This window comes from Ascaphus truei, chromosome 3 (assembly GCF_040206685.1).
Source record: "Ascaphus truei isolate aAscTru1 chromosome 3, aAscTru1.hap1, whole genome shotgun sequence".
NCBI classification, from domain to species: Eukaryota; Metazoa; Chordata; class Amphibia; order Anura; family Ascaphidae; genus Ascaphus; species Ascaphus truei.
In genome coordinates this window covers 145,264,175-145,287,468 of record NC_134485.1, presented here as the reverse complement: position 1 = coordinate 145,287,468, position 23,294 = coordinate 145,264,175, and the positions used below count along the sequence as shown (strand labels likewise).

The window sequence follows — 23,294 nt, the reverse complement described above, 5'->3', positions numbered from 1 at the left end:
ACCCACAGCAGCACCCCTCACACCCACAGCAGCACCCCTCACACCCACAGCAGCAGGCCTCACACCCACAGCAGCAGGCCTCACACCCACAGCAGCAGGCCTCACACCCACAGCAGCAGGCCTCACACCCACAGCAGCACCCCTCACACGCACACCAGCACCCCTCACACGCACACCAGCACCCCTCACACGCACACCAGCACCCCTCACACGCACACCAGCACCCCTCACACGCACACCAGCACCCCTCACACGCACACCAGCACCCCTCACACGCACACCAGAACCCTGCACGCTCACACCGGCACCCCTCACACCACCCACGTTTGCAGGCGCATTGCCTGCAAAGGAGGATGACGGTCCGCCAAGGAAAGGAGGAACAGTAAAACTCTGTGCACCATCTGAAACAGCGACAGAATTAACCCCCTCATCGTCAGCCATGTTTATAAACTTCAGTGGGTTAAGCGCGCTGTTGACAATGAACACACAAAAGTGATACACAACGCAAACAAAATTATAAAAGGAAACAATGTAACAGTAAACAAATGGAACGGCCAAATACTACAATATGTAGCCTAAACACTGGAAAAACAAACATAAACGTTGAAGCAGGGTATGTAACGTTTTGTACAGGGAGACGCTGCTACTGACAGTGACAGCAAAACAAACACTTTACAATGTTACGGGTTAACACATGTATACAGAGGACAACATTCAGTTATTGATATAAATTTGACACAACACAGGCAAACAGTTTCAGTTTGCGACTGGGTTAACCGGTGAGGTGAACGGACTATTCTTCTGTGTCTCAACACTTAAGCAGCCCGCGCAAATTCAGATTTCCCGCTTGCTGAGTGAGGTACTTGAAAAAGTGTCACTCAAACACTCCCGCTCTCGCGAGAGCAGAGCGGACCTGCTGAGACGTCACTGCAGGACTGTTAGAAGTTGGGTATACATCGCGCCGTGGTATGGCGAGAATCTCGCACGTCTGAACTCGCCAACATTCTGAATATCCCTCTGGTTAACGAGCTAACGCAGGTCTCTGCATTCGCCCATAAATTATGGCAAATTTGTGGCCATTTTGTTGCCAATATTTCCTTCTATTGCGATCGTCTCTGCATAAGCCCCTTAATCTTTCTCCAACATTCTGTGTCTTCGTGCATCTTTCAGATCCGGCCAAATCACACAGCGAGAGTCTTAAAAAAATTTTTTTACAAAATTTAATTACTTTTTTCGCACTCGTTAATGAGAATTTGCATTAACTAGAAAAATAATTCACACTTACTCACTGACTTTTATCACTTGCGGATTATTTGCATCTTTAATTTTTAATAGCCGAACCGTAAATATGCTGTGACTGAAAGATAGCAATTTGTTAATGTATTTTACACAACAATTGACCCTCATTTTCCTCAATTTCAACTGCAAAGATAACAAAGTATTTTTTGCCCATCAGACTCATTAAGTAACTTTCAGCATTTTAATAGATTGAACTGGATAAAACACAGATTAAGCATTAGATTCATTATGAGTATTCTTCAATCAGGCGTAGAATAACACAAAAAGCAAAAAAGGTTTTAAACTTGCATAGTAAGCAATACAGTTATTAACGCATACAGTTATTAACGCATGCTTACCTCCTACTGGACAAACTATTCAGCTTAGTGCACGCAGTACTTTGAAACTTTTTTCCTAAAGCTAAAATTCTGCATGCTTCTTTTGCATCAGAAACTTGTATCCATTGGAGATCTGTGGAAGAAAGCAAGTGTGTATATGGGTGTATATGTGTAAGGCCACAGAAAAAGGGACAACCATACCCTTAAAGAATGGTTTAGATCTGGGGTGCGTAAACTGAAGAGCGCAATATTATCTGCGGGGGTTTACAGAGGCCCTGCACGCGTCCCGAAGGCACTTAATTTAAGTGCCATGGAAGCAGCGAAGGCCTCTGTAAACTTCACTTACCTTGCTTCAGACTACTTCTCGAGATGTGTCACCATGGGACGTCATATTGCTATGGCAGAGGGGGGGAAAAATGTTCACGATACTAAAACTGAAAGGAAGTGAAAGGCACTTTGATATGTTCGAATGCAACGTTAATCCACAATTCCCGTGAGAGAATTAGTCTGCACGCTCCCAATGGCAGCCGACAAGACTGACAATGGTATTTGGGATCAAGGCTAAATTGAGAGCTTCCAATCAGAACCAGCTCTAAACACCATCCTTTCCCCAGTTACAAGTTTTAAATATCTGGGCACATGGTTTGACTCGCATTTAACATTTGGGTTTCACATTGGTACCCTGACATCCAAAATCTAAGCCAAATTAGGTGTACTTTAGAGGAACAAATCATCCCTAAGGGTAGGTCCCCAGTGCAGCCAGCGGCACATGCGCCTCTCACCAGTCCTTTACCTGCTCCCTGGCTGTCCCCGGTCCCTCCGTGATGAGTCAGACGGCAGGGACTACAGCCAGTTTGTGATCCCGAGTGGTGACGCGTCACGTGGTGTGGCAGGGAACCAAATCAGAGTGGCGGGGGAGCGGGAGAAGTATGCCGCGCTGTGTGTGTTCTGTGTGAGCGCGCTGTGTGTGTTCTGTGTGAGCGCGCTGTGTGTGTTCTGTGTGAGCGCGCTGTGTGTGTTCTGTGTGAGCGCGCTGTGTGTGTTCTGTGTGAGCGCGCTGTGTGTGTTCTGTGTGAGCGCGCTGTGTGTGTTCTGTGTGAGCGCGCTGTGTGTGTTCTGTGTGAGCGCGCTGTGTGTGGGGGTTTTTTTTTTCAAGTTTGGCCGGCGTCATGGCCCCACCCCCTCATCTTGGCCGCGCCCACAGCCCGTTTTGTCCACGTCCCCGCGCCTCAAAACGCATTATAGCACTCTACGCGCGCTGCCAGGTCGCAAGGCGAACGTGCAGGTTCGTGCAGTGGGGCCTCAGACTTTGGCTGTGTCCCCCGCTAGTGCTGAGCAGGCGGCACTTGCCGAGTTCACTTTATGCAAAGTAAATTCTCACGTCACCACTCACACGGCGCGCGCGGACAACGCTCTCCCATGCTTGGCAAGTCAAAAAAAAAAAAAAGTGTTCGAAGTGCGCTCAATAGGACCCCCATGCAACCCTTCCCACCCCCTGTTACCCCCCCGCACGCACAAAATTCACAGGACATCCGCGCTCATGCTTGGAGAGTTGGTGATGTCACCACTCAAGCATGAGCGCGATCAGCGCGATCAGCGCCAGCAGGGCCGCAGCCATAGTCTTCTGGTTCGAAAGCGCATCGCGAAAGCAGACGCTAATACCAAGTATAGACTATGGGAACATAATATTTGGTACAGCACCCCAAACTCAACCTTTGCAAACTAACCACCATCTACAATTCAATATGCCGCTTCATCTACTATATATTTCTGAAAGCATTGTATGTATGTTTCACTGTGTTCCCTGTCCCTAGCGGCAATCTCATTGGTCCCTTGGCCCACCCGCCCCCGCACACCTCTCATTGGCCTCACACACACACACACACCTCTCTCTCTGTCCTCCCCCCCCTCCCGTCCACCCCATCCACTCTTCCCCCCCCCCCCCCTCCAGTCCACACTCTCCCTCCCCCCTCCCATCCACACTCTCCCTCCCCCCTCCCATCCACACTCTCCCTCCCCCCTCCCATCCACACTCTCCCTCCCCCTCCCGTCCACACTCTCCCTCCCGACCACACTATCCCTCCCCCTCCCGTCCACACTCTCCCTCCCCCTCCCGTCCACACTCTCCCTCCCCCTCCCGTCCACACTCTCCCTCCCCCTCCCGTCCACACTCTCCCTCCCCCCTCACGTCCACACCCTCCCTCCCAACCACCCCTCCCGTCCACACTCTCCTCCCCCCCTCCCGTCCACACTCTCCCTCCCCCCTCACGTCCACTCTCCCTCCCCCCGCTCCCTTCCACACTCTCCCTCCCCCCCTCCCGTCCACACTCTCCCTCCCCCCCTCCTGTCCACTCTCCCTCCCCCCCCTCCTGTCCACACTCTCCCTCCCCCCCTCCTGTCCACACTCTCCCTCCCCCCCTCCTGTCCACACTCTCCCTCCCCCCCTCCTGTCCACACTCTCCCTCCCCCCCTCCTGTCCACACTCTCCCTCCCCCCCTCCTGTCCACACTCTCCCTCCCCCCCTCCTGTCCACACTCTCCCTCCCCCCCTCCTGTCCACACTCTCCCTCCCCCCCTCCTGTCCACACTCTCCCTCCCCCCCTCCTGTCCACACTCTCCCTCCCCCCCTCCGGTCCACACTCTCCCTCCCCCCCTCCGGTCCACACTCTCCCCCCCGTCCACACTCTCCCTCCCCCTCCTGTCCACACTCTCCCTCCCCCCACCCCTCCCCGTCCACACTCTCCCTCCCCCTCCCGTCCACACTCTCCCTCCCTCCCCCCACCCCTCCCCACCCCTCCCCACTCTCCGTCCCCCCCCCCCCACACTCCCCCTCCCCCCCCACACTCCCCCTCCCCCCCCCACACTCCCCCTCCCCCCCCCCACACTCCCCCTCCCCCCCCCCACACTCCCCCTCCCCCCCCCACACTCCCCCTCCCCCCCCACACTCTCCCTCCCCCCCTCCCGTCCACACTCTCTCCCGTCCACACTCCCCCCCCCCCTCCCGTCCACACTCCCCCCCCCCCCCTCCCGTCCACACTTTCCCTCCCCCCCCTCCCGTCCACACTCTCCCTTCCCCCCCCTCCCGTCCACACTCTCCCTTCCCCCCCCTCCCGTCCACACTCTCCCTTCCCCCCCCTCCCGTCCACACTCTCCCTTCCCCCCCCTCCCATCCACTCTCCCTCCCCCCCCCTCCCGTCCACTCTCCCTTCCCCTCCCTCCCCCCTCCTCCCACTCTCCCCCCTCCTCCCACTCTCCCCCCTCCTCCCACTCTCCCCCCTCCTCCCACCACTCTCCCCCCTCCTCCCACCACTCTCCCCTCCCTCTCTCCCCCCCCTCCCACTCACCGAGGAGCTTACAGTCTAATTGGTAGGTAGGGAGAACATACAGAGACAGTAGGAGGGAGTTCTGGTAAGTGCGTCTGCAGGGGGCCAAGATTTATGTATCGTGTTCAGAATATCCACAGTGCTATTCATATGCTTCTTTAAGCAAGTGTGTCTTAAGGTGGGTCTTAAAGGTGGATAGAGAGGGTGCTAGTCGGGTACTGAGGGGAAGGGCATTCCAGAGGTGTGGGGCAGTCAGTGAAAAAGGTTTAAGGCGGGAGAGGGCTTTAGATACAAAGGGGGTAGAAAGAAGACATCCTTGAGCAGAACGCAATGGTTCGATGGTGCATAGCGAGAAATTAGGGCTGAGATGTAAGGAGGGGCAGAATAGTGTAAAGCTTTAAAAGTGAGGAGAAGAATGGAATGTGAGATGCGGGATTTGATCGGAAGCCAGGAGAGGGATTTCATGAGGGGAGATGCTGAGACAGATCTAGGAAAGAGTAGAGTGATTCTGGCAGCAGCATTTAGGATAGATTGTAGGGGAGACAGGTGAGAGGCAGGAAGGCCGGACAGCAGGAGGTTACAGTAATCAAGACGGGAGAGAATGAAGGCCTGAGTCAGAGTTTTAGCAGTCGAGCAACAGAGGAAAGGGCGTATCTTTGTTATATTGCGGAGGAAAAAGCGACAAGTTTTAGAAATATTTTGAATGTGAGGGGCGAATGTGAGAGAGGAGTCGAGTGTGACCCCTAGGCAGCGTGCTTGGGCTACTGGGTGAATGATCGTAGTTCCAACAGTAATGTGGAAGGAGGCAGTAGGGCCAAGTTTGGGAGGAAGTATGAGGAGCTCTGTTTTAGCCATGTTGAGTTTAAGGCGGCGGAGGGCCATCCAGGATGATAAAGCAGAGAGACATTCAGAAACTTTGGTTTGTACAGCAGGTGTAAGGTCGGGTGTTGAAAAGTATATTTGTGTGTCGTCAGCATAGAGGTGATATTTAAACCCAAAAGATGTTATTAGGTCACCTAGAGAGAGTGTGTACAGAGAAAAGAGAAGAGGTCCCAGGACAGAGCCCTGGGGTACCCCCACAGAGAGATCAATAGAGGAGGAGGTGTTAGCAGAAGAGACACTGAAAGTACAATGGGAGAGGTAAGAGGAGATCCAGGATAGAGCTTTGTTCCGAATACCAAGAGTATGGAGAATGTGAAGGAGAAGAGGGTGGTCCACGGTGTCAAATACTGCAGAGAGGTCGAGTAATATGAGCAGAGTGTAATGACCTCTGTCTTTGGCAGCATGGAGGTCGTCAGTTATTTTAGTGAGGGCTGTTTCCGTGGAGTGAGCAATGCGGAAGCCAGATTGTAGAGGGTCTAGGAGAGAATAGGTGTTGAGAAAATGGAGCAAGCGACAGAATACAAGACGTTCAAGGAGTTTAGAGGCAAAAGGCAGGAGGGAGACAGGTCGATAGTTAGAAAGACAGGTAGGGTCAAGCTTGCTGTTTTTGAGTAATGGTATGACTGTTGCATGTTTGAAGGAGGATGGAAAGGTTCCAGAGCAGAGGGAGGAGTTAAAAATGTGTGTGAGCGTAGGTATTATAGTAGGAGCAAGAGGTTTTAGGAGATGGGAGGGAATGGGGTCAAGAGGGCAAGTGGTAGAGGGGGGAAGAGGCGATCAACAGCGACACATCCTCCTCTGAGACAGTGCCCTGAAGCAATATATATTCCAGGAAGTTGAAATACAAGGGCAGTCAGTCGGTGAACAGTCTTGCCAGGAGAATGGTCTCTAACAGACGACATATTTTGCCACATTACTCAAAAGTGGGGGCGTACCACAGATGGATCTGATGGCTACAGCCGAAAACGCGAAGCTCGTAAAACGTCTGTTAAAGTGTCGCTCACCCAGCCACTTCCTGCATAGATGCTCTCTCGTTCGATTGGAAGTTGTAACTAGCATAGATCTTCCCTCCTGTACCCCCAATACCAGTTGTACTCAGTAAGAGAAGGCAAGACAGAGGAGAGAGAGTGGCGATCATTCCGTTTTGGCCACGCAGGGCATGGTTCCCCTTGCTCGTCAGCATGGTAAAAGACCAACAATGGGAGTTACCAAAATCGCCTCATCTATCACAGGGACCGATTTATCACCCTGATCCACAGAGCCCGTCTTTATCGGCATGGAAGGTGACTGGAGACTGTTACACAGCAAGGGCCTAAAAAACAAAACTGTACAAACCTTAAAGCAGGCAAAAAAGGCCTCCATCTCCAAAACCCATCACAGAATATGGCAGTGTTTTGATCAGTGGTGCAGTATTAGACATATAAACTACTTAAATCCATCAATATTGGAATTCTTGCAGTAGGGACCTGACCTGGTCTTGGCACCAGTTACTTGGAAGTTCAAGTGTCCGCCTTAACGTTACCAGACAAACACATGGCCACACTGGACTTCTGTTTTTTTCCAGGTAATTTTCTAAATGAAACCTCACGTTAGAGTGCCACTGCCTCCATGGGGTGTGCCTCTAGTTCTACAGGCGCTCACACAAAGGCACAGTTTGAACCTCTCAAGCCGGTCTTGCTTCCAAACGCAATGTGGAAAATGATTTTGTTGGTAGCAGTTACTTCAGCTCGTAGAATAAGTGAACTACAAGCTCTACCAAGAAAGTAACCATTGTTGGTGTTCCATCAGGATCAAGTAGTACTCAGGCCAGTACTTCAGTTTGCCAAAGGTGGTATCATTTTCTCTTTTAAACCAAGATATTATCCTTCCTTCATTTTGTCCGAAACCAGCAAACGGTAGAGAGCATCTTTTACATTCATTGGATGTTGTTGGATGTCTTAAGATATCTGGCCAGAACCATTCAGAGAAAAAACAAACAAAAATAACGGACAGTCTGAACGTACTTCCCGTGGCGGGAGGGGGGGGGGGGGAGGAATGCTGGGCATGGCCAGGAGAAGAGCACAAAAAGCGCGTTAAACTCATATAGGCTTCTGTGGATATTGCTGCTTTCAAAATGATGACTCGTGCCCCAGTTAATTAGTCTCCACGGTTGGGTTATCGTCCCAAGTCCCTGCTTACCTACCTGTTATTAGTTAGTAACAGCGACCTCACTTCTATATCCCCTTTGGAAGCTCTAGTGCAGGAGTGACCAACTTCAGTCCTCATGGGCCACCAAAAGGTCAGGTTTTAAGGATATCCCTGCTTCAGCACGAGGTTCAATCAGTGGCTCAGTCAACCACAGCCACCTATGCTGAAGCAGGGATATCCTGAAAACCTGACCAGTTTTTGGCCCTTGAGTTTGGAGTTGGCCACCCCAGCTCTAGTGAAACCAGAGAAGTATGCTCACAATATCATGAATTAATGCCCATCAAGAACAATTGGGAAATCATTTGTAATTTTATTATTTGGGAGGGGGGGAAAAAAAAGTCCTTTTGTGTGAATTTTAGAACAGGCGCTGTCACCTGTGCTGGTGAACACAACAGAACTGGAGGAAACAATAAGAGCTGTGTCTCTGCTCCTTTAATTTAGGCTGTAGCGCAGGTTAAGGCATCACTGGAGAGAGGGTGACATCTTGTGGTTGCAAACGGTAATAAAGCAGCCAGAGAAAAGGATTGTGTATTCAGATTCTTAATCATCCAAGATACATTACAGCTTTATCTTTGGTTAATCACCCTAGTTATAGTTGTAATATAGATGAATACGAATTCAATAGGACCAGCAGGCACATGCCTTCCATATTTTTGGTATTTTGTTAGAATAAAACAGAATATATTAAATAGTTCAAACAAATACACAAAGTACATTACCTTGGAATGTAAATGTTTTGCCCGCATTAGTCACACCGTATGTGAAAAGGAGATGATTCTGACCCTCCATAAAGTCCATCACTTGTTGCTTCATAGTACCATCAAAAAACTGTGTTTGTGATGTCTCAGGACCAAAGACCTATGGTAAAGATGAGTTAGCACAAAGGTTTCTGCTAATTTAAAAAATAAACCAAAACTCACACAAATCAGGATGACAGATTTTTTTTTTTACATGCACAAGGTTAGTTAAAAAAAACACACACACAGCATCACTTGTCCTTTTTAAAATAAGTAGTGTTTATGATTTATTTTACCCCCTCTGGATGAACAACCAGAAATACATTTTGCTGCATCGGTGGCAGAAATATAGTTCTACGGCACTGCAGTGTGATTAGTTTATTACAGTTTGACACTATCTAATTCGACAGGAAAAAGCAGCTATCAATGTAACTACCATCCGGGGAGAGTCTTAAATATGTAAATGAGCAGAATTCAGAGGTTATTCATTGCAAAGCTGTCCCATGTTGAGCACAAATTTATTTACAACTATAAGAAAGGAAAAAAACCACAATATGCTGTGCGCGCAGGTAGCAAATGTATTTGAAACTATTAAAATATATTTTACACAATTTCCGATTAGCCAAATACATATTTTTCACTTGCCATACAACTGCCTGGAGTTTAACACCCACTCTGTGGGGGGCAGGTCTGGCTCTTTTTGGGATCCTGTTTTACATGCTCTGTGTCTCTGTATATCTGGCTTGGCTATGTATACAATATGTTGTGTCTTCATTTTGAATTCTTCTGCATGTCTTGCTTTTTGGGTTTTTCATTGGAAAAAACAGTTGTATTTCCCTCTAACAGATTTTTAAATGGTTGTTTTTGAAGTGAAAAACTTCTTTAGTGGCACCTAGTCAATTTTAATGGAACAAAACTCCTTCATGGAGACGAAAATGTGAAACGGAAATGACGTCACGATAGCCGCTGCTACCCCCACACGGCCGCTGACTTATACTGCGCATGAGCAGTAGTGATGGCGCCACTGACGGACGCCATGCATGCGCAGAAGCGGCCGGGCAGCGGCGCCGTTCCCCCCACACGCCCGCTGACATATGAGAAGAGGACACGGAGCGCAGACCACCCACCTACACCACCTGTGACACACACACACACACACATCTATAACAACATCTAAGGCCGAGTCCATAGACGGACAGGCTGTGCTGAGGCGTGCGGACGCTCCGCGCTGAGCCCCTGCATCCTCAATGAGGATGCCTTGAGAGGGGGCTCACGCGAGCGTCCGCAGGCGTGCTGACGAGATGGAGGTTTCAGCCGAGCGCCAAGCTGTTTTTCAGCACGCTGTCGGCTGAAAACCTCCAATCACAGCACAGCAGCGTCAACGTCCCGGCGCCGTGACGTCAGTGCGTCGCGGGCGATTGGCCCAGCAACGTCACTGCCCCGCCTCCAACCACCTCCCCCCGGCTGCCTTCGCGCCTGCAAGTCTGTGCAATCGCGCTGACTGAAGCAGGCGAGCCTCAGCGCGCCTCCGCTCTCCCCACCCCTCTATGGCACGGGCCTAATATTGTTACTTTATATGTTGCTGACAACACACAAAGAAGTTTCACTTACTATGCGCGTGCACAGCACACACAACTTTTTTTTTTATATATATATGCAAGTTTTTTTGTGTGGCTCCCATTGTAATGTTTCTGTTAGGGAGGGTGGGGTGTTAGTGCTTTCTCTGCCTTGTCAGTGTTCCCTCCGCTATGCAGGCTGCTTCCCTGAGTTCCAGCACGGAACCACTAAAAAGTTAACCCTGCCAATCCATCCAGGCTCAGAAGCTGCAAGCTACATAAATACTCTGCTGGAACCCCAAATTAGCTCATGCTTGGCCACTGCAGTACTGCTTAATGTCTATGCAAACCTGGCACTTTAAAACAAAAATAAAAAACTGGAGATAGTGTCGAAGTGCCAGGCTTCCATTAACATCCGATACTTGATATACAGGATTTAATTTCTGGTGTTTTTGTTTTGCGGAGGACAAAACAGAGGAGTCGTCCCTGCACTGCTGCGGCACTTCTGACGAGTGGCGTTTGTCAGCACTGGAAGCAGGAAAAAGGTCTGATCAGCAGGGAGGGGTTTACAGTTGAAAAGTGGCAAGCAGGCAAATGGAAATATTGTGCCCTACATCTGCTGCGCTAGATATTCATACACACTTTAACCAAGAATTATGCAAGCACCAAAAAGGAATATTATGGTCACTTCTAGCAGGAAACATTTCATTGACTCCAGTAAGAAGTCATGTTCTCTTACTTGTGTAAAAGTGAAATTCTGAGCAATATGGGCTCTGGCTTTGTCACTCAGTCGGCCGGTCAGGGAAGTCTGTGGCGCCTTCACCAACACACTGCAGGAGTCCTGAATACTGACACAGTCCTAATGAAACAGGAGCAAAATGCAATAAACCTTCTATAAATGGGAAAGAATAGATCGGTTCTCTCCGTCTTTCACTGACCTTGGACTCATTTTTCTCAATCTCGGTTGTAGTGAGGGGTCGAACACGAAGGTAAACGTGCATAGGTTCTTTGCCATACAAATCATTTTCTTCAAAGAAATGGAGAAAGAATTACACAATTAATGTCAGAGTTATGTCAGATCACATGCAGATATAGTGCATTTTCCTTCTGTAAAGCTCATTCCTTATGCAACAACGTAGCCATCTGAAAAACCTCCACTTCAATGGGCAGTAAGGTGCTTTACGGCTTAGCTCTCAGTGCCAGTAATTGTAGTGCCCCTTGCCATTTTCCATTATTGAATTATTGACCTAGGAAACGCAGCACAGCAATGAACTTGTAGCCTTTTTGTAATATAGCTTACATAGATCATTAATATGTATAACTTATTTATTGGAATAAAATAGCCATTTTGCATTTTTTTTTTAGGCATCCTACAATTGTCAAGTAGCGGATTGTCCTACAATTACTCAAGTTTTTTTGTAATTACCCAATTACATACTCCTCTTAATTAAGACACAGGCACGCACACGCAGTGGGGCACTAACCTGAGATACATGAGAACCAAGTGCCAAGTTTCCAAGACCAGGATAAGCCTATGGACAGCATGCACAAACTATGTATATAACCAGCTAAAAAAACAAACTGGTTTACAGTACAGGCATAATATAAATTTAAGTAACGATATGTAAACAAACCCTGCAACAGACAGCTTTGTTTTTAGGTCTTTTCTGCTTTGCCGACAAGAATACCTGGTTAGAGCTCGATTCAGAACCTCCCAACAATAAAAACCGCTCAGAGAGGTTCGTTCTGAGATCAGCGTCTTGTGCTTCTCTTTCCTGATAATCTATATCCGTGCCAAGATATGAAGGTCCGGCAGGCGCAAGACTGTCATCAAATGAATCCATTATTTGGGGAAAGGAGAAACAAACAAAAAATATATATAAATTACTACAAGGATTAAGCAAATACAGATTAGTTGAATGGGCATAGACACTACTGGTATCAGGACGTTAAATTATCTGTATAAAACATATATCTAATGTTTCCTACAATTCAGTATGTGTTTGTATTTACATATACAGTACACAAAGTAATCCCTAGTTGTGGTCTTCAAAAAGAATGAGCAAAGAAAGCCAGCAAAATGTGACACGTACATTGATAATAAATGTTCTAAATGAATTTGTAGGCACTATTTTATTTCATTTAAAAAAAAGTTTGCAAGGGTTGTTTTATGTTTTTGAAAGCTATCACAGTTATTTATTTGTAAAGCCGCGCTTATAGTGCCGGCGACGTCGCGTCAAAACAAATGCATTCACGCCGTTGCGTGCGCTTATAGTAAGCGCGACGCAGCGGCTTGGTCACGACCGCTGGAAGTCATTTCAATATTTCCAGCGACCGCAGCGTCACAATCAGCTAAAATCCCAGCAGTGGGATTACGTAACATTATACCATTTAAACAGAATACTATATGCCACCGATTCTCTTCATTCCAAGAACATTTTGGAAGAAATGACACTTTCTGGTAAGACTATTTGAAGTAGTCTGCGTACATATTGATTGCTCCTTTGTACTCAAACTTGGGTCGTATTCTAACGTAAAGAATCAGGGGGTCAAAATGTAAACCTCTTCCCAGTAATAGTGTCATTTGCTTCCTTAGGCTGCGTTTATAGTACTCGCTACAGCGACGCTACCCGTGACGTCACACGTTGCAAGAGTTGCAGATGTTGCTGGCGGCAAGGAGCTATGTGATTGGATGCTCCCAGTAACGTGGTGTTGCTGTCTTTGCAAATCTCAAATTCTTTTGACTACAGCGATTTTGGTAGCGGTGACGTCACACGTCGCTGTCGCACCCACTATGGCCGGCCGCTACTGACTACATGGAGTTGTTTCCGAAGCCAGTACTATAAACACAGCCTTAGAAAGACTAATCAACATTTTTTTAAACATTAGTTTTACGGGGTGCGCGCAACGTCAATGCGGGTGCACACAGGCTAGGGAAGCTCTGTGCACCCGACGGGGAAAATAGTTAAAATCCCCTGATCGCCGCTCCGATCAGTCCCGTGGGACACCCGATCAGCCGGGGGAAATAGAAAGGGAAGGAGGGGGGATGTCCTCCAGGAAAACGCCGAAGCCAGGGACCCCAGATCTCTTTTGCTTCAGCCACGGGCAGCAAGAAGAAAAATAGACAAAAATGTCCATTTGATCTAGTAGCCATAAGGCCCCCTTTGACCAAATAGCTTGCACTCTATTTCTTTGAAGCTCAAGAGATTTTTTTTATTTTTAATCCTGCATTTCAAAGCCCAGGATTACACACCCTAAGTGTCATCACCTGTTCTGGGCTGAATGACGGCGAATCCCCTCCTGTCTATAATGTTAATTTCCTTACTCTTATAACTTTAAAATACCAAAATTATAGGGGACATTCATTTAATACTGGGGGTGAACTTTAATGCTCAAAAACATAACCCCTCTATGTGTTCGTACCTCAGTAATGCCCACACCAAATATCATCTTTCTAGGATGCGTCTAACTAAAATGAGCTACTGGCTTTCATGTGGTTTTAATCTTATTTTAATAAAACAAACCTGCTCAGTGTTTTACCTGACTGGAGTATGGGGATAAACATTAACCCCTTATGCCCCGTGTAGGTTGGGGGTATTTTTCACACAGTCACAGTAATGCATACAAAATGCCCGGGCCGAAGAGCTGACATTCTACATTTTAACTTAAAACACCTGTAACTCTTCACCTTATCCCTGGTGAGAGATGTACTGAACCCCACACTGGGCTTTTGGGCAGCTTCTCTCCCCCCCCCCCCCCCACAGGCAGCTTCTCTCCCCCCACTCCCCCACAGGCAGCTTCTCTCCCCCCTCACACACAGGCAGCTTCTATACACACACACCTCTCTCCCCCTTCCCCCCCCCCCAGGCAGCTTCTCTCAACATACACACAGCTTCTCTTCCATCACACACCCACACAGCTTCTCTTCCATCACACACACACACACACACACACACACAGCTTCTCTTCCATCACACACACACACACCGCTTCTCTTCCATCACACACACACACACAGCTTCTCTTCCATCCCCCCCCCCACACACACACGCAGCTTCTCTCTCCCCCCCCCACACAGACAGCTTCTCTCTCCCCCCCCCACACACACACAGACAGCTTCTCTCTCCCCCCCCTCACACACACAGACAGCTTCTCTCTCTCTCCTCTCCCCTCCCCCCCCCCACACACACAGGCAGCTTCTCTCTCTTCCCCCCCCCCCCACACACACACAGCCTCTCTCTCCCCCCCCCCCCACACACGCAGGCAGCTTCTCTCCCCCCCCACACACGCAGCCTCTCCCCCCCCCCCCCACACACGCAGCTTCTCTCTCCCCCCTGCCACACACAGCTTCTCTCTCCCCCCTCCCACACACAGCTTCTCTCTCCCCCCTCCCACACACAGCTTCTCTCGCCCCCCCTCCCCTACCCCCCCACACACACACATAGGCAGCTTCTCTCTCCCCCCCACACACACAGGCAGCTTCTCTCTCCCCCCCTCCCACGCACAGCTTCTCTCTCCCCCCTCCCACACACAGCTTCTCTCACCCCCCCCTATCCCCCTCCCCCACACACACATAGGCAGCTTCTCTCTCCCCCCCACACACACAGGCAGCTTCTCTCTCCCCCCCCCCACACAGACAGCTTCTCTTTCCCCCCCCCACACAGACAGCTTCTCTCTTCCCCCCCCCACACACACACAGACAGCTTCTCTCTCTCCCCTCCCCCCCACACACACAGGCAGCTTCTCTCTCTCCCCTCCCCCCCACACACACAGGCAGCTTCTCTCTCTCCCCTCCCCCCCCCCCCACACAAACACACAGCCTCTCTCTACCTCCCCCCCCCACACAAACACACAGCCTCTCTCTACCTCCCCCCCAACCACACAGGCAGCTTCTCTCCCCCCCCCCACACACGCAGCCTCTCCCCCCCCCCCCACACACGCAGCTTCTCTCTCCCCCCCTCCCACACATGCAGCTTCTCTCTCCCCCCCCTCCCACACACGCAGCTTCTCTCTCCCCCCTCCCACACATGCAGCTTCTCTCTCCCCCCTCCCACACACAGCTTCTCTCACCCCCCTACCCCCCCCCCCCACACACACATAGGCAGCTTCTCTCTCCCCCCCACACACACAGGCAGCTTCTCTCTCCCCCCTCCCACACATGCAGCTTCTCTCTCCCCCCCTCCCACACACAGCTTCTCTCACCCCCCTACCCCCCCCCCCCACACACACATAGGCAGCTTCTCTCTCCCCCCCACACACACAGGCAGCTTCTCTCTCCCCCCCCTCCCACACACAGCTTCTCTCTCCCCCCCTCCCACACACACACATAGGCAGCTTCTCTCTCCCCCCCACACACACAGGCAGCTTCTCCCCCCCCCCCCCCCCACACAGGCAGCTTCTCTCCTCCTCCCCCCCCCCCCCCCACAGGAAGGCGGCTTCTCTCCTCCTCTCCCCCCCCCCCTATCCACAGGCAGCTTTTCTTCCCCCCCCCCCCCCCCCCGGGCAGCTTCTCTCCTCTTACACCCCACAGGCAGCTTTTCTCCCCCCCCCCCCCCCCACACAGGCAGCTTCTCTCCCCCACCCCCCCACACACACCGGCAGCTTCTCTCCCCCACCCCCCCCCCCCCCCACCACACACAGGCAGCCTCTCTCCTCTTACCCCCCCCTCCTCCCCCCACAGGCTGGTTCTCTCCTCTTACCCCCCCACCACACACACACAGCCACACACAGCTTCAGCTATCACCCCCCATGCACGCACGCACACAGACAGACACCTCCCACACGCACCGGCGCCACAAAAATAAGCGAAAGAACCCTACTGACCTAAACCACAGCAACAGCCCCCGGGGGCTCGGAGCAGCGGACAGACAGCACCAACAGCGATAACAACGCGGCGCCTTTTTTAAATGTATCCAGCCCGGTGCATCATGGGACAATGACGTCCGGGCTCAGCCTGCCCCCGTAACCCATTCGCTGCCAGACATGTGCATGACGCGAGCGCGCGCCTTGCCGGCCATGAATCGCCCGGCCGAGCAGGGCACAGCGCACGAACGCCAGCGCACCCGCTCCCTGCCTGGCCGCAGCCTTGGGGCTCGACCTGGGTGGCGCTGAGCGGGCGCGCATGCTCACTGTAGACACGTTGCGACAATGCACGTGTCCTGCGTGAGGCACGCCTCATACCATACGTACATGCTTTCTGGACATATTCCTATGCGTCATATCACACACATTCAGGGATTCCTTCTCCCCTGAATGTCAGGTATCCCTAGTGGGCTTTAGAGGAGCCTTATACCCTCTGGAATATCAGGTTAGCACCACCTAATTCTAATATTTTCACACATGTACCCTATACCTCCACGTGTATATTCCCTATTATATGCCAATAAACTTTTTTGTTTTGCGTCTTTTTGGCACTTTAGGCTACTAGCTTGGGTTTATATTTTGTTCCACCTAATGTCCCCATAGAGTGCAATTCTGGGTTTTTTTTCTAGCTAGGATTCTCATCCTGACTAGTTTTCTGTGCAAATGTACCCCTGCAAGAAATACACAAACCTAGCAGACCCCGACATATGTAGAGGAAAGGTTACAAGCTTGCATAATGATTTTCTAGCTGACTCAATTCATTTGTTGTTATTCTTATGCATTATATGTTATTAAATTAATGTTCTCATATTCATATTTGTTTACCTTATACGCATATGTAATGACGTACGAGCCGCCTCATAAAGGGGGCGTGAGCTTTAGTATTAGGGTATAAATATGTCTTGTAGGCCATATACTAGTGAGTCAGAGAGCTTGTGTTTATAAGCTGTCTCCTGTTTGCACCTGTACGCAAATAAACTCATTTGTCATTCTGCAATTTAACCCTCAACTTGTATTTTTTATTCACGCCTTTCACGTGTGTGTGTGTTGTGTGTGTGTTGTGTGTGTGTGTGTGTGTGTGTGTGTGTGTGTATTGTGTGAGTTAATAATTTATTACAGTAAATAATATTTTTTAAATAAAAAAAAACGACTTGTATAAATAAAAATAATTTTTATTGTGCAATGTTGATAAATATATATACATACATACACATACATTACAGCAGCGGTATCAGCGCGAAAATTTACTTTTCCCTGTCTTCCCCCCGTCGGCTGGCTCCACGCTCACAGCCGTGCGCGCACGCGGCCCTATTATAGAAAGGCTGGCTAACCACAGCCAATGAAAAGTGCAGCGCGCACGGCGCAGTAAGCACGCCCACTATACACGCGGCCTAATGTAGGAAGCATTACTAAAGTGACAGCCCCTTCCCCTTCTGATAGGCTCTGGCTTTTGAGACCCGCCCTCTCTCTAGCAGTGAACCAATTGTATCTAGTTACAGTCCAGTCAATCATTCCAGGAACTACATTGCCCAGAATACTGTGCAAGAACTGAATTAAATAACCCTGAGAAAAGCGATCAATTACAGGAGTACAGATCGATCTGCAGCTTAGCTAATCACTTGTCAGTGTGCAGATTGTATTGATGCACATATTGAATGGTAAAAAAAAAATATATATTTTTTTTTTAAACCGCAGCTTGAATTGCAGCTTTAACCATGTGCTCGGCACTCGCTTTACAACCCCATGAAGCCACAAAACCTACAGCCCCTTCACAGCTGATAAGGTCCCTGCCCCCCCGCTTCTCCCTGTCACCGCCATATAACCCCACACACTGTCCTTCATGTGTCTCACAACATACTCTGTGCGCTCTCAAGTCCCTCTACCAACCCCATGTTAAAAGTGCTTTTAGACTGGGGATGATATAAATCAGCTGGGGCGCTCCCTGAATGTAGGTGTACACGTTAAACCACAGAAAAAAGTATAATCATTCAAAATACACAATAAAATAAAAGATTAATACTGGCCCGTTCGGTAATGTTGCAGCTTAACCAGAAGAAGATCAATGGAAGTGGCTCACACATGGCTGTGTGAGTATCTGTTTCACATATGTTTAGTGTCACCCCCAATTGGTGTGGATTACATTCATGTTCAGGCGCTAATCCCCTGTTTGAAATAAAATATTATATTCTTTTGCATTTGTTATTGTTTTTATATTGAGATCCATCTTGGACATCCTTGCGCTGACCATAACATACACCCAAGCTTTTAGACTGGTGCACATCTTCCTTAAAAAGGCGGGTCACATACACTTCAAAATATTTATGCTTGTGTAGCCAGGTCCCCTCTGGCCCTCCGGTTTCCCCTTTCTCCCTCGCTTACCTTCGCTCCGGTAGGGGATGCTGCGGGGGTGAACGCGTCGCAGGGCGCTCCCGGCGACATCAGTGACAGGGCGCTTCCATATTTATTGTGTCTGCATAAGCGACACGGTGGCCGTCTTGCGTTTGGCGATAGGCTCGCGCATGCGCAGGTGCAATGCGGCAGCCATTACAGGGAGTGAGAAGAGGCACACAATAGTCAGGGACATCCCCCAGTTCGCACATGCGCTGTTAGCGGCGGCGGCCATTACAGTTTGCGCACGCGGTCCCAATGCTAAAGAGGCCCATGCGGAACTACAACTCCCAGCAGCCCTAGAGGCTGGAGCTCAGGTGATGCCACAGCAGCCAATAGGGCTAGCAAGATTCTCCTGCTAGAGAAAGATACATTGTTGTGCACAGACCATGCGAGTTAGTTGGAGCTGGGACACAGACAGGGGAGGGTGGGTATGTGTATGGAGCCAGTGGCTCATGCACTAGGCCAGACATCCCCCTTAGGCCCCAGCCCAACTCACCTCAGCTTGTGGTTGCTGCAGGGACTCCCCTGAGATAGGGACAGGGTCCTGTAGAACCTAGACAAGTGAGGAGGCGCAGAAATTTTCAGGAGACATGAAGGTTTGAATTTCGGCGCTGAAGTGAACGGAGGAGCGGTCACATGACCGCAAACATCCAATGGGAGCGAGGGACTAGCCCCGCCTCCCACCACGCCTCTGATCCACCTCTGTCCCACTTCTGCCCCGCCCCCAAAGCGCGCTCACTGCCTCGCCTGCCAGGACGCAAAAAAGCACCAGCTTGAGTAGGCGAGGCAGAGAAGGAGGCCCGAGGCACCATGCCCGAGGCCTTAAGGTGGATCAATCCATGTGGGAGCCACCCACCGTTGAGACGGAGGCATCTTGGATCATCTCCTGGAGCAAAGGATTCCAAGTCAAGCATCTGCGTGCCCGGGTGAGGACACATCCGGCAGGTACAGTGAAGTTACCAAGTGCACCACCATACTGGTTTACACAGGCATTGATCACGCCTATAGTTGTGGGACTCTGGGTACACGGTGTGGGGTTAAGGACCGACGACCCGACAGGTAGTTGTGCCTATTAGTGTCTTAGAAGGACACTGTCATAAGTTTATGAATGTTGTATTGTGTTTATCTGCCCCTATAGTAAACTGTTTATATATACTCTGGTGTATGTGATTATTATATGTGGGTCCTGTGTCAGGGATCATTCTACCCTTAGAATTCTACACAGGTGGAGGCGCTGTTTATGTAAGGTCGTTCCAGAGGATACACCCCTGGTTCTTACTGGCGTAGGTTCAGGCCTCCTGTGAACCTGACAGGTAAAGCACCACACACCTGGTAATACATATAGATTCCCCTCACATGCACTCTACCTGCGATTGGAGAGGGGGGGGGGAACTGTGTTACACTTATATTGAAAACTGGCTTATTCCTACCACAAACTTTGCCATTGATTTGTTTAATTTCTGCCTGCACCCCTCAATAGTTTTTCAACTTCTTAACCCAACTCCAATACCATCTCTGGACTATTTCTGACCATAGAAGAGCATATGCTGAATTGGCACAGAAAATGTCCCAAAAGCCTTAACATTTCCATAACCAACCTACTGGGTGATATTTACACCAAATCATTGCCCTGTTACCCGTACATGTATGGTCATCACATCAGGCCCCTTTCCTAATTACGAGAAAAAATATATAAAGAAAGCAGTGCTAATCTGTCCGCTACAAACATTATCCTGTAATTTATAGTTCTATTGAGGAATCTGGCCACTCAACATACTGTATATACCTTCGTCACCAATGATATGCAATGACACATAAGCCTCTTGTGGGGGTTAGTCATACATTATTAGTATAAACAGCATGTACATGTAGCCCTTGTTCCACCTCCCCCCCCCTAAGTGAGATAAGGGTGGGTATGCCATTATCTGCTACTTCTAGGTGCTGGTGCAAACCTGTAGGTAACAGGAGGGCTGAGCGCTCCGCGGTGGTGTGGGGAGAAACAGGACAGCCTGGTCTTTTTTGGGTGGTTTTATTTCAGCAACATCTTAACAGCTACACAGGATATAGAACATGCTTTCTTCATAGCTGTACTTCACCTCTCATGAATCTCCTTGTCAGAGCCCTGACTCAGGCTTAATTCTCTCCCTTCCCATCCCCTCATGGGTGGGAGGGACAGGCTCCCTTTTCTTCTCTTACTCCATTCCTGGGAGTCACTGAACTGATCAGAACTGAACTAAATTTGGGAGGGTGTCAGAATGTATCATCTTTGGGGAGTGTCTCTAACTCTGACTCATAGCAAGCCAGAGCCGGATACTGATAGGCCCAGAACACACAGGGGGCGTTCCAACTAGTATCCACCCCTTAGATTGATATCCTCAGAAGTTGCTAGGCCCACCCTTGAATACTGATACATCATTCATGGCTGTAATACACACACAGACCTAAGGAAGGAATTAACCTTTCCACTGCCTGCACTAACAGAACTGACAGAGGAAAGGCACAGGGAAAAGAAGTAGCTGCCGGAAGGCTAGGCTATATACTGCTGCGGCCAAGCTTAATCTAAAGCTCAACCGCATTTTTTTCCACCTTTTTGCCGCCGAGATTGGCCGCGCGCCAGCCGCATCTCACGGCCGTTTTTCCAATCAGCACCTAATGGTGCTGAACAATAGAAGCGCCTGCAGCGCCGAAAAAAAAAAAGCCTGCGTCTCAACGGGGTTTTAAATTACCCGCGGTGGCGGCCGCTGTAGACTCAGGGCGGCCGCCACTGTACATATGAACTATTTAAGTACTAATCCCCGAAGAACAGGGCATTTCTGGCCAATAATGCCCTGGCTGGAAGAGTTGAAGGCCCGAGGCGAAGCTGGACTTTGCGCCTAAAAGTCCATTGGAAAGCACCCGCTTTCCCTCAGCCTCCGCGGGCCTCCGCACGGCTGTAATGTCTATGGACGCAGCCTAAAAGTCTTTGTGCCTAGACTCATGTGATGACCAAACTAGTTCTTTGAGCATTTTGTAGTTGCATTGCAGAACAAAATGGCATATTGAATTGTAGAGGGTATCAAGTTTTGCTAAGGTGGGTTTGGGGTGCTGAGCCGTATACTATGTCGCCATAGTCTATAATTGGCATTAGCATCTGCTGTGCGATACGCTTTCTGAACAGCAGATTTAAGGAGGATTTGTTTCTATAAAGTAGGGGTGCGCAAACTTTTCTTGCTGTGCCCCCGCCCCCCTGCCTGCTCTCCATTGCAGCACACCCCCCCCCCTTACCTCGGTGCAGCCTCATTTGACGCCGCATGGTCACGTATCCTGAGGCCGGCTGAACCTAGGTAAGTAGAGGTTGCAAAGGCCTTGCGTGGTCCCCCGGCATTTAATTTAAATGCCTTGTGGGAAGAACGCTGGACCTCTGCAACTGCCCGCGCCCCCCCCCACCCCTAGCACCCCTGCTATACAGTACACCTAATTTGGCATACGTTTTGGATGTCAGGGTATCAATGTGCAACCCAAATGTTAAATGGGAGTCAAACCATATGCCCAAGTATTTAAAACTAGTAACAGGACTTAGGGTGGTATTAGAGTTGGTTTTGATCTGGAGCTCATTCATTTGAAGCTTTCAAAATGTATCCTTGGTCCCAAATAACATTGTTCGTCTTGTCAGTGTTTAAAAACAGTTTGTTTTGGGAATTCCAATTTTCTTGTCTCAAGGTCCGATTGAAGTATGTGTCCAAGGTAGGAGAAGCTATGGCTGTGTGCATATAAGGTTGTCATCTGCATACATGTGTATTGAAGCTCCCTTATAAGATGTAGGAAGATCATTGCTGAACACTGAGAAGATTAGAAGCCCCAGAACAGAGCCTTGCGGGACACCACAGGTGATATCCAAGGGGTTTGAGTTAGTGCCTGAGAGACACATGTTGGGATCTACCTGATAGGTAGGAATTAAACCATTTTAAAGCATGCTTCCCCGGAGCACTGGAGTTTAAGCAAGATAACATGATCAACAGTATCAAAAGCATTTGCAAAATCTTGGAATATTGCACCATTAAGTTGACCCTGTTCCATTCCACACTGTACCTCATTGCAAACTTTTAGGAGGGTAGTTACCATGGAGTGTTTGGGGCGAAAGCCAGATTTAAATTGGCAAGGGAAATTTGTCTTGGTCTAGTAATCGCTTAATTGGGAGTGAACATAACATTGATAATTTTCCTTGAGTTATCTGATGCCTGGTGTTCGCTCACAAAACCCACTTGGTCATGATGGATGAACCTAGGAAGTATTGGGTTCAACCTGTTAGCCAGGATTTTACTATACATTTTCATATCCGTATTAGGCAGGGAAATTGGCCTATAGCTGCCACAACATAAAGGGCCCTTACCCTCTTTAGGAATCACCACTATATTGGCTTTCGTCATCTGTGAGGGGGATTTATTTTCCGCTAAGAAAATCATTAAATAAATCTTGTAAACATGGTCCTAAGATTCCTATAACATTTTTATTATACAGATTTGAGAAACCGCTCTGAGTTATTTTTGCGTTCCTTTCAGTTTAGGAAGGTTGCAATCTCCAATATAATCCCCTGTCTGGGACAAGTACGGGGTCTTAGAATTTGGGGCTGAGTTATCTAGGTTATAGAGGTCCATATAGAATTTAGCAAATTCCTCTGTTATCTTAGAGGGATTGTATGTCACTTCTCCTCCTTTCATTCTAATGGCAGGGACCAAAGTTCTTGACCTAATCCCACTGAGTT

General features: G+C 49.2%; 1 protein-coding gene across 1 annotated transcript; it reads right to left on the bottom strand.

Moving 5' to 3' along the window:
• Positions 1 to 70: 70 nt before the first annotated feature.
• Positions 71 to 22,959, bottom strand: LOC142490673 (kinesin-like protein KIF20B). The gene is made up of 7 exons (XM_075593093.1): positions 22,923 to 22,959; positions 11,239 to 11,327; positions 11,040 to 11,159; positions 8,727 to 8,865; positions 1,638 to 1,749; positions 1,286 to 1,357; positions 71 to 1,196 (listed from the first exon to the last, which is right to left on the bottom strand). Exons 1-7 carry the CDS (start codon positions 22,957 to 22,959, stop codon positions 1,022 to 1,024), a joined length of 744 nt encoding a protein of 247 aa, XP_075449208.1. The 3' UTR covers positions 71 to 1,021.
• Positions 22,960 to 23,294: the final 335 nt, after the last annotated feature.

Coding starts and splice junctions, on each gene's coding strand:
- LOC142490673 (XM_075593093.1), bottom strand. CDS start 22,959: ATGACGAAAGCCAATATAGTGGTGATTCCTAAAGAGG. Junction 11,160..11,238: donor TTGAGAAAAATGAGTCCAAG/GTCAGTGAAAGA, acceptor CTGTTTCATTAG/GACTGTGTCAGTATTCAGGA. Junction 1,358..1,637: donor AATAGTTTGTCCAGTAGGAG/GTAAGCATGCGT, acceptor GCTATCTTTCAG/TCACAGCATATTTACGGTTC.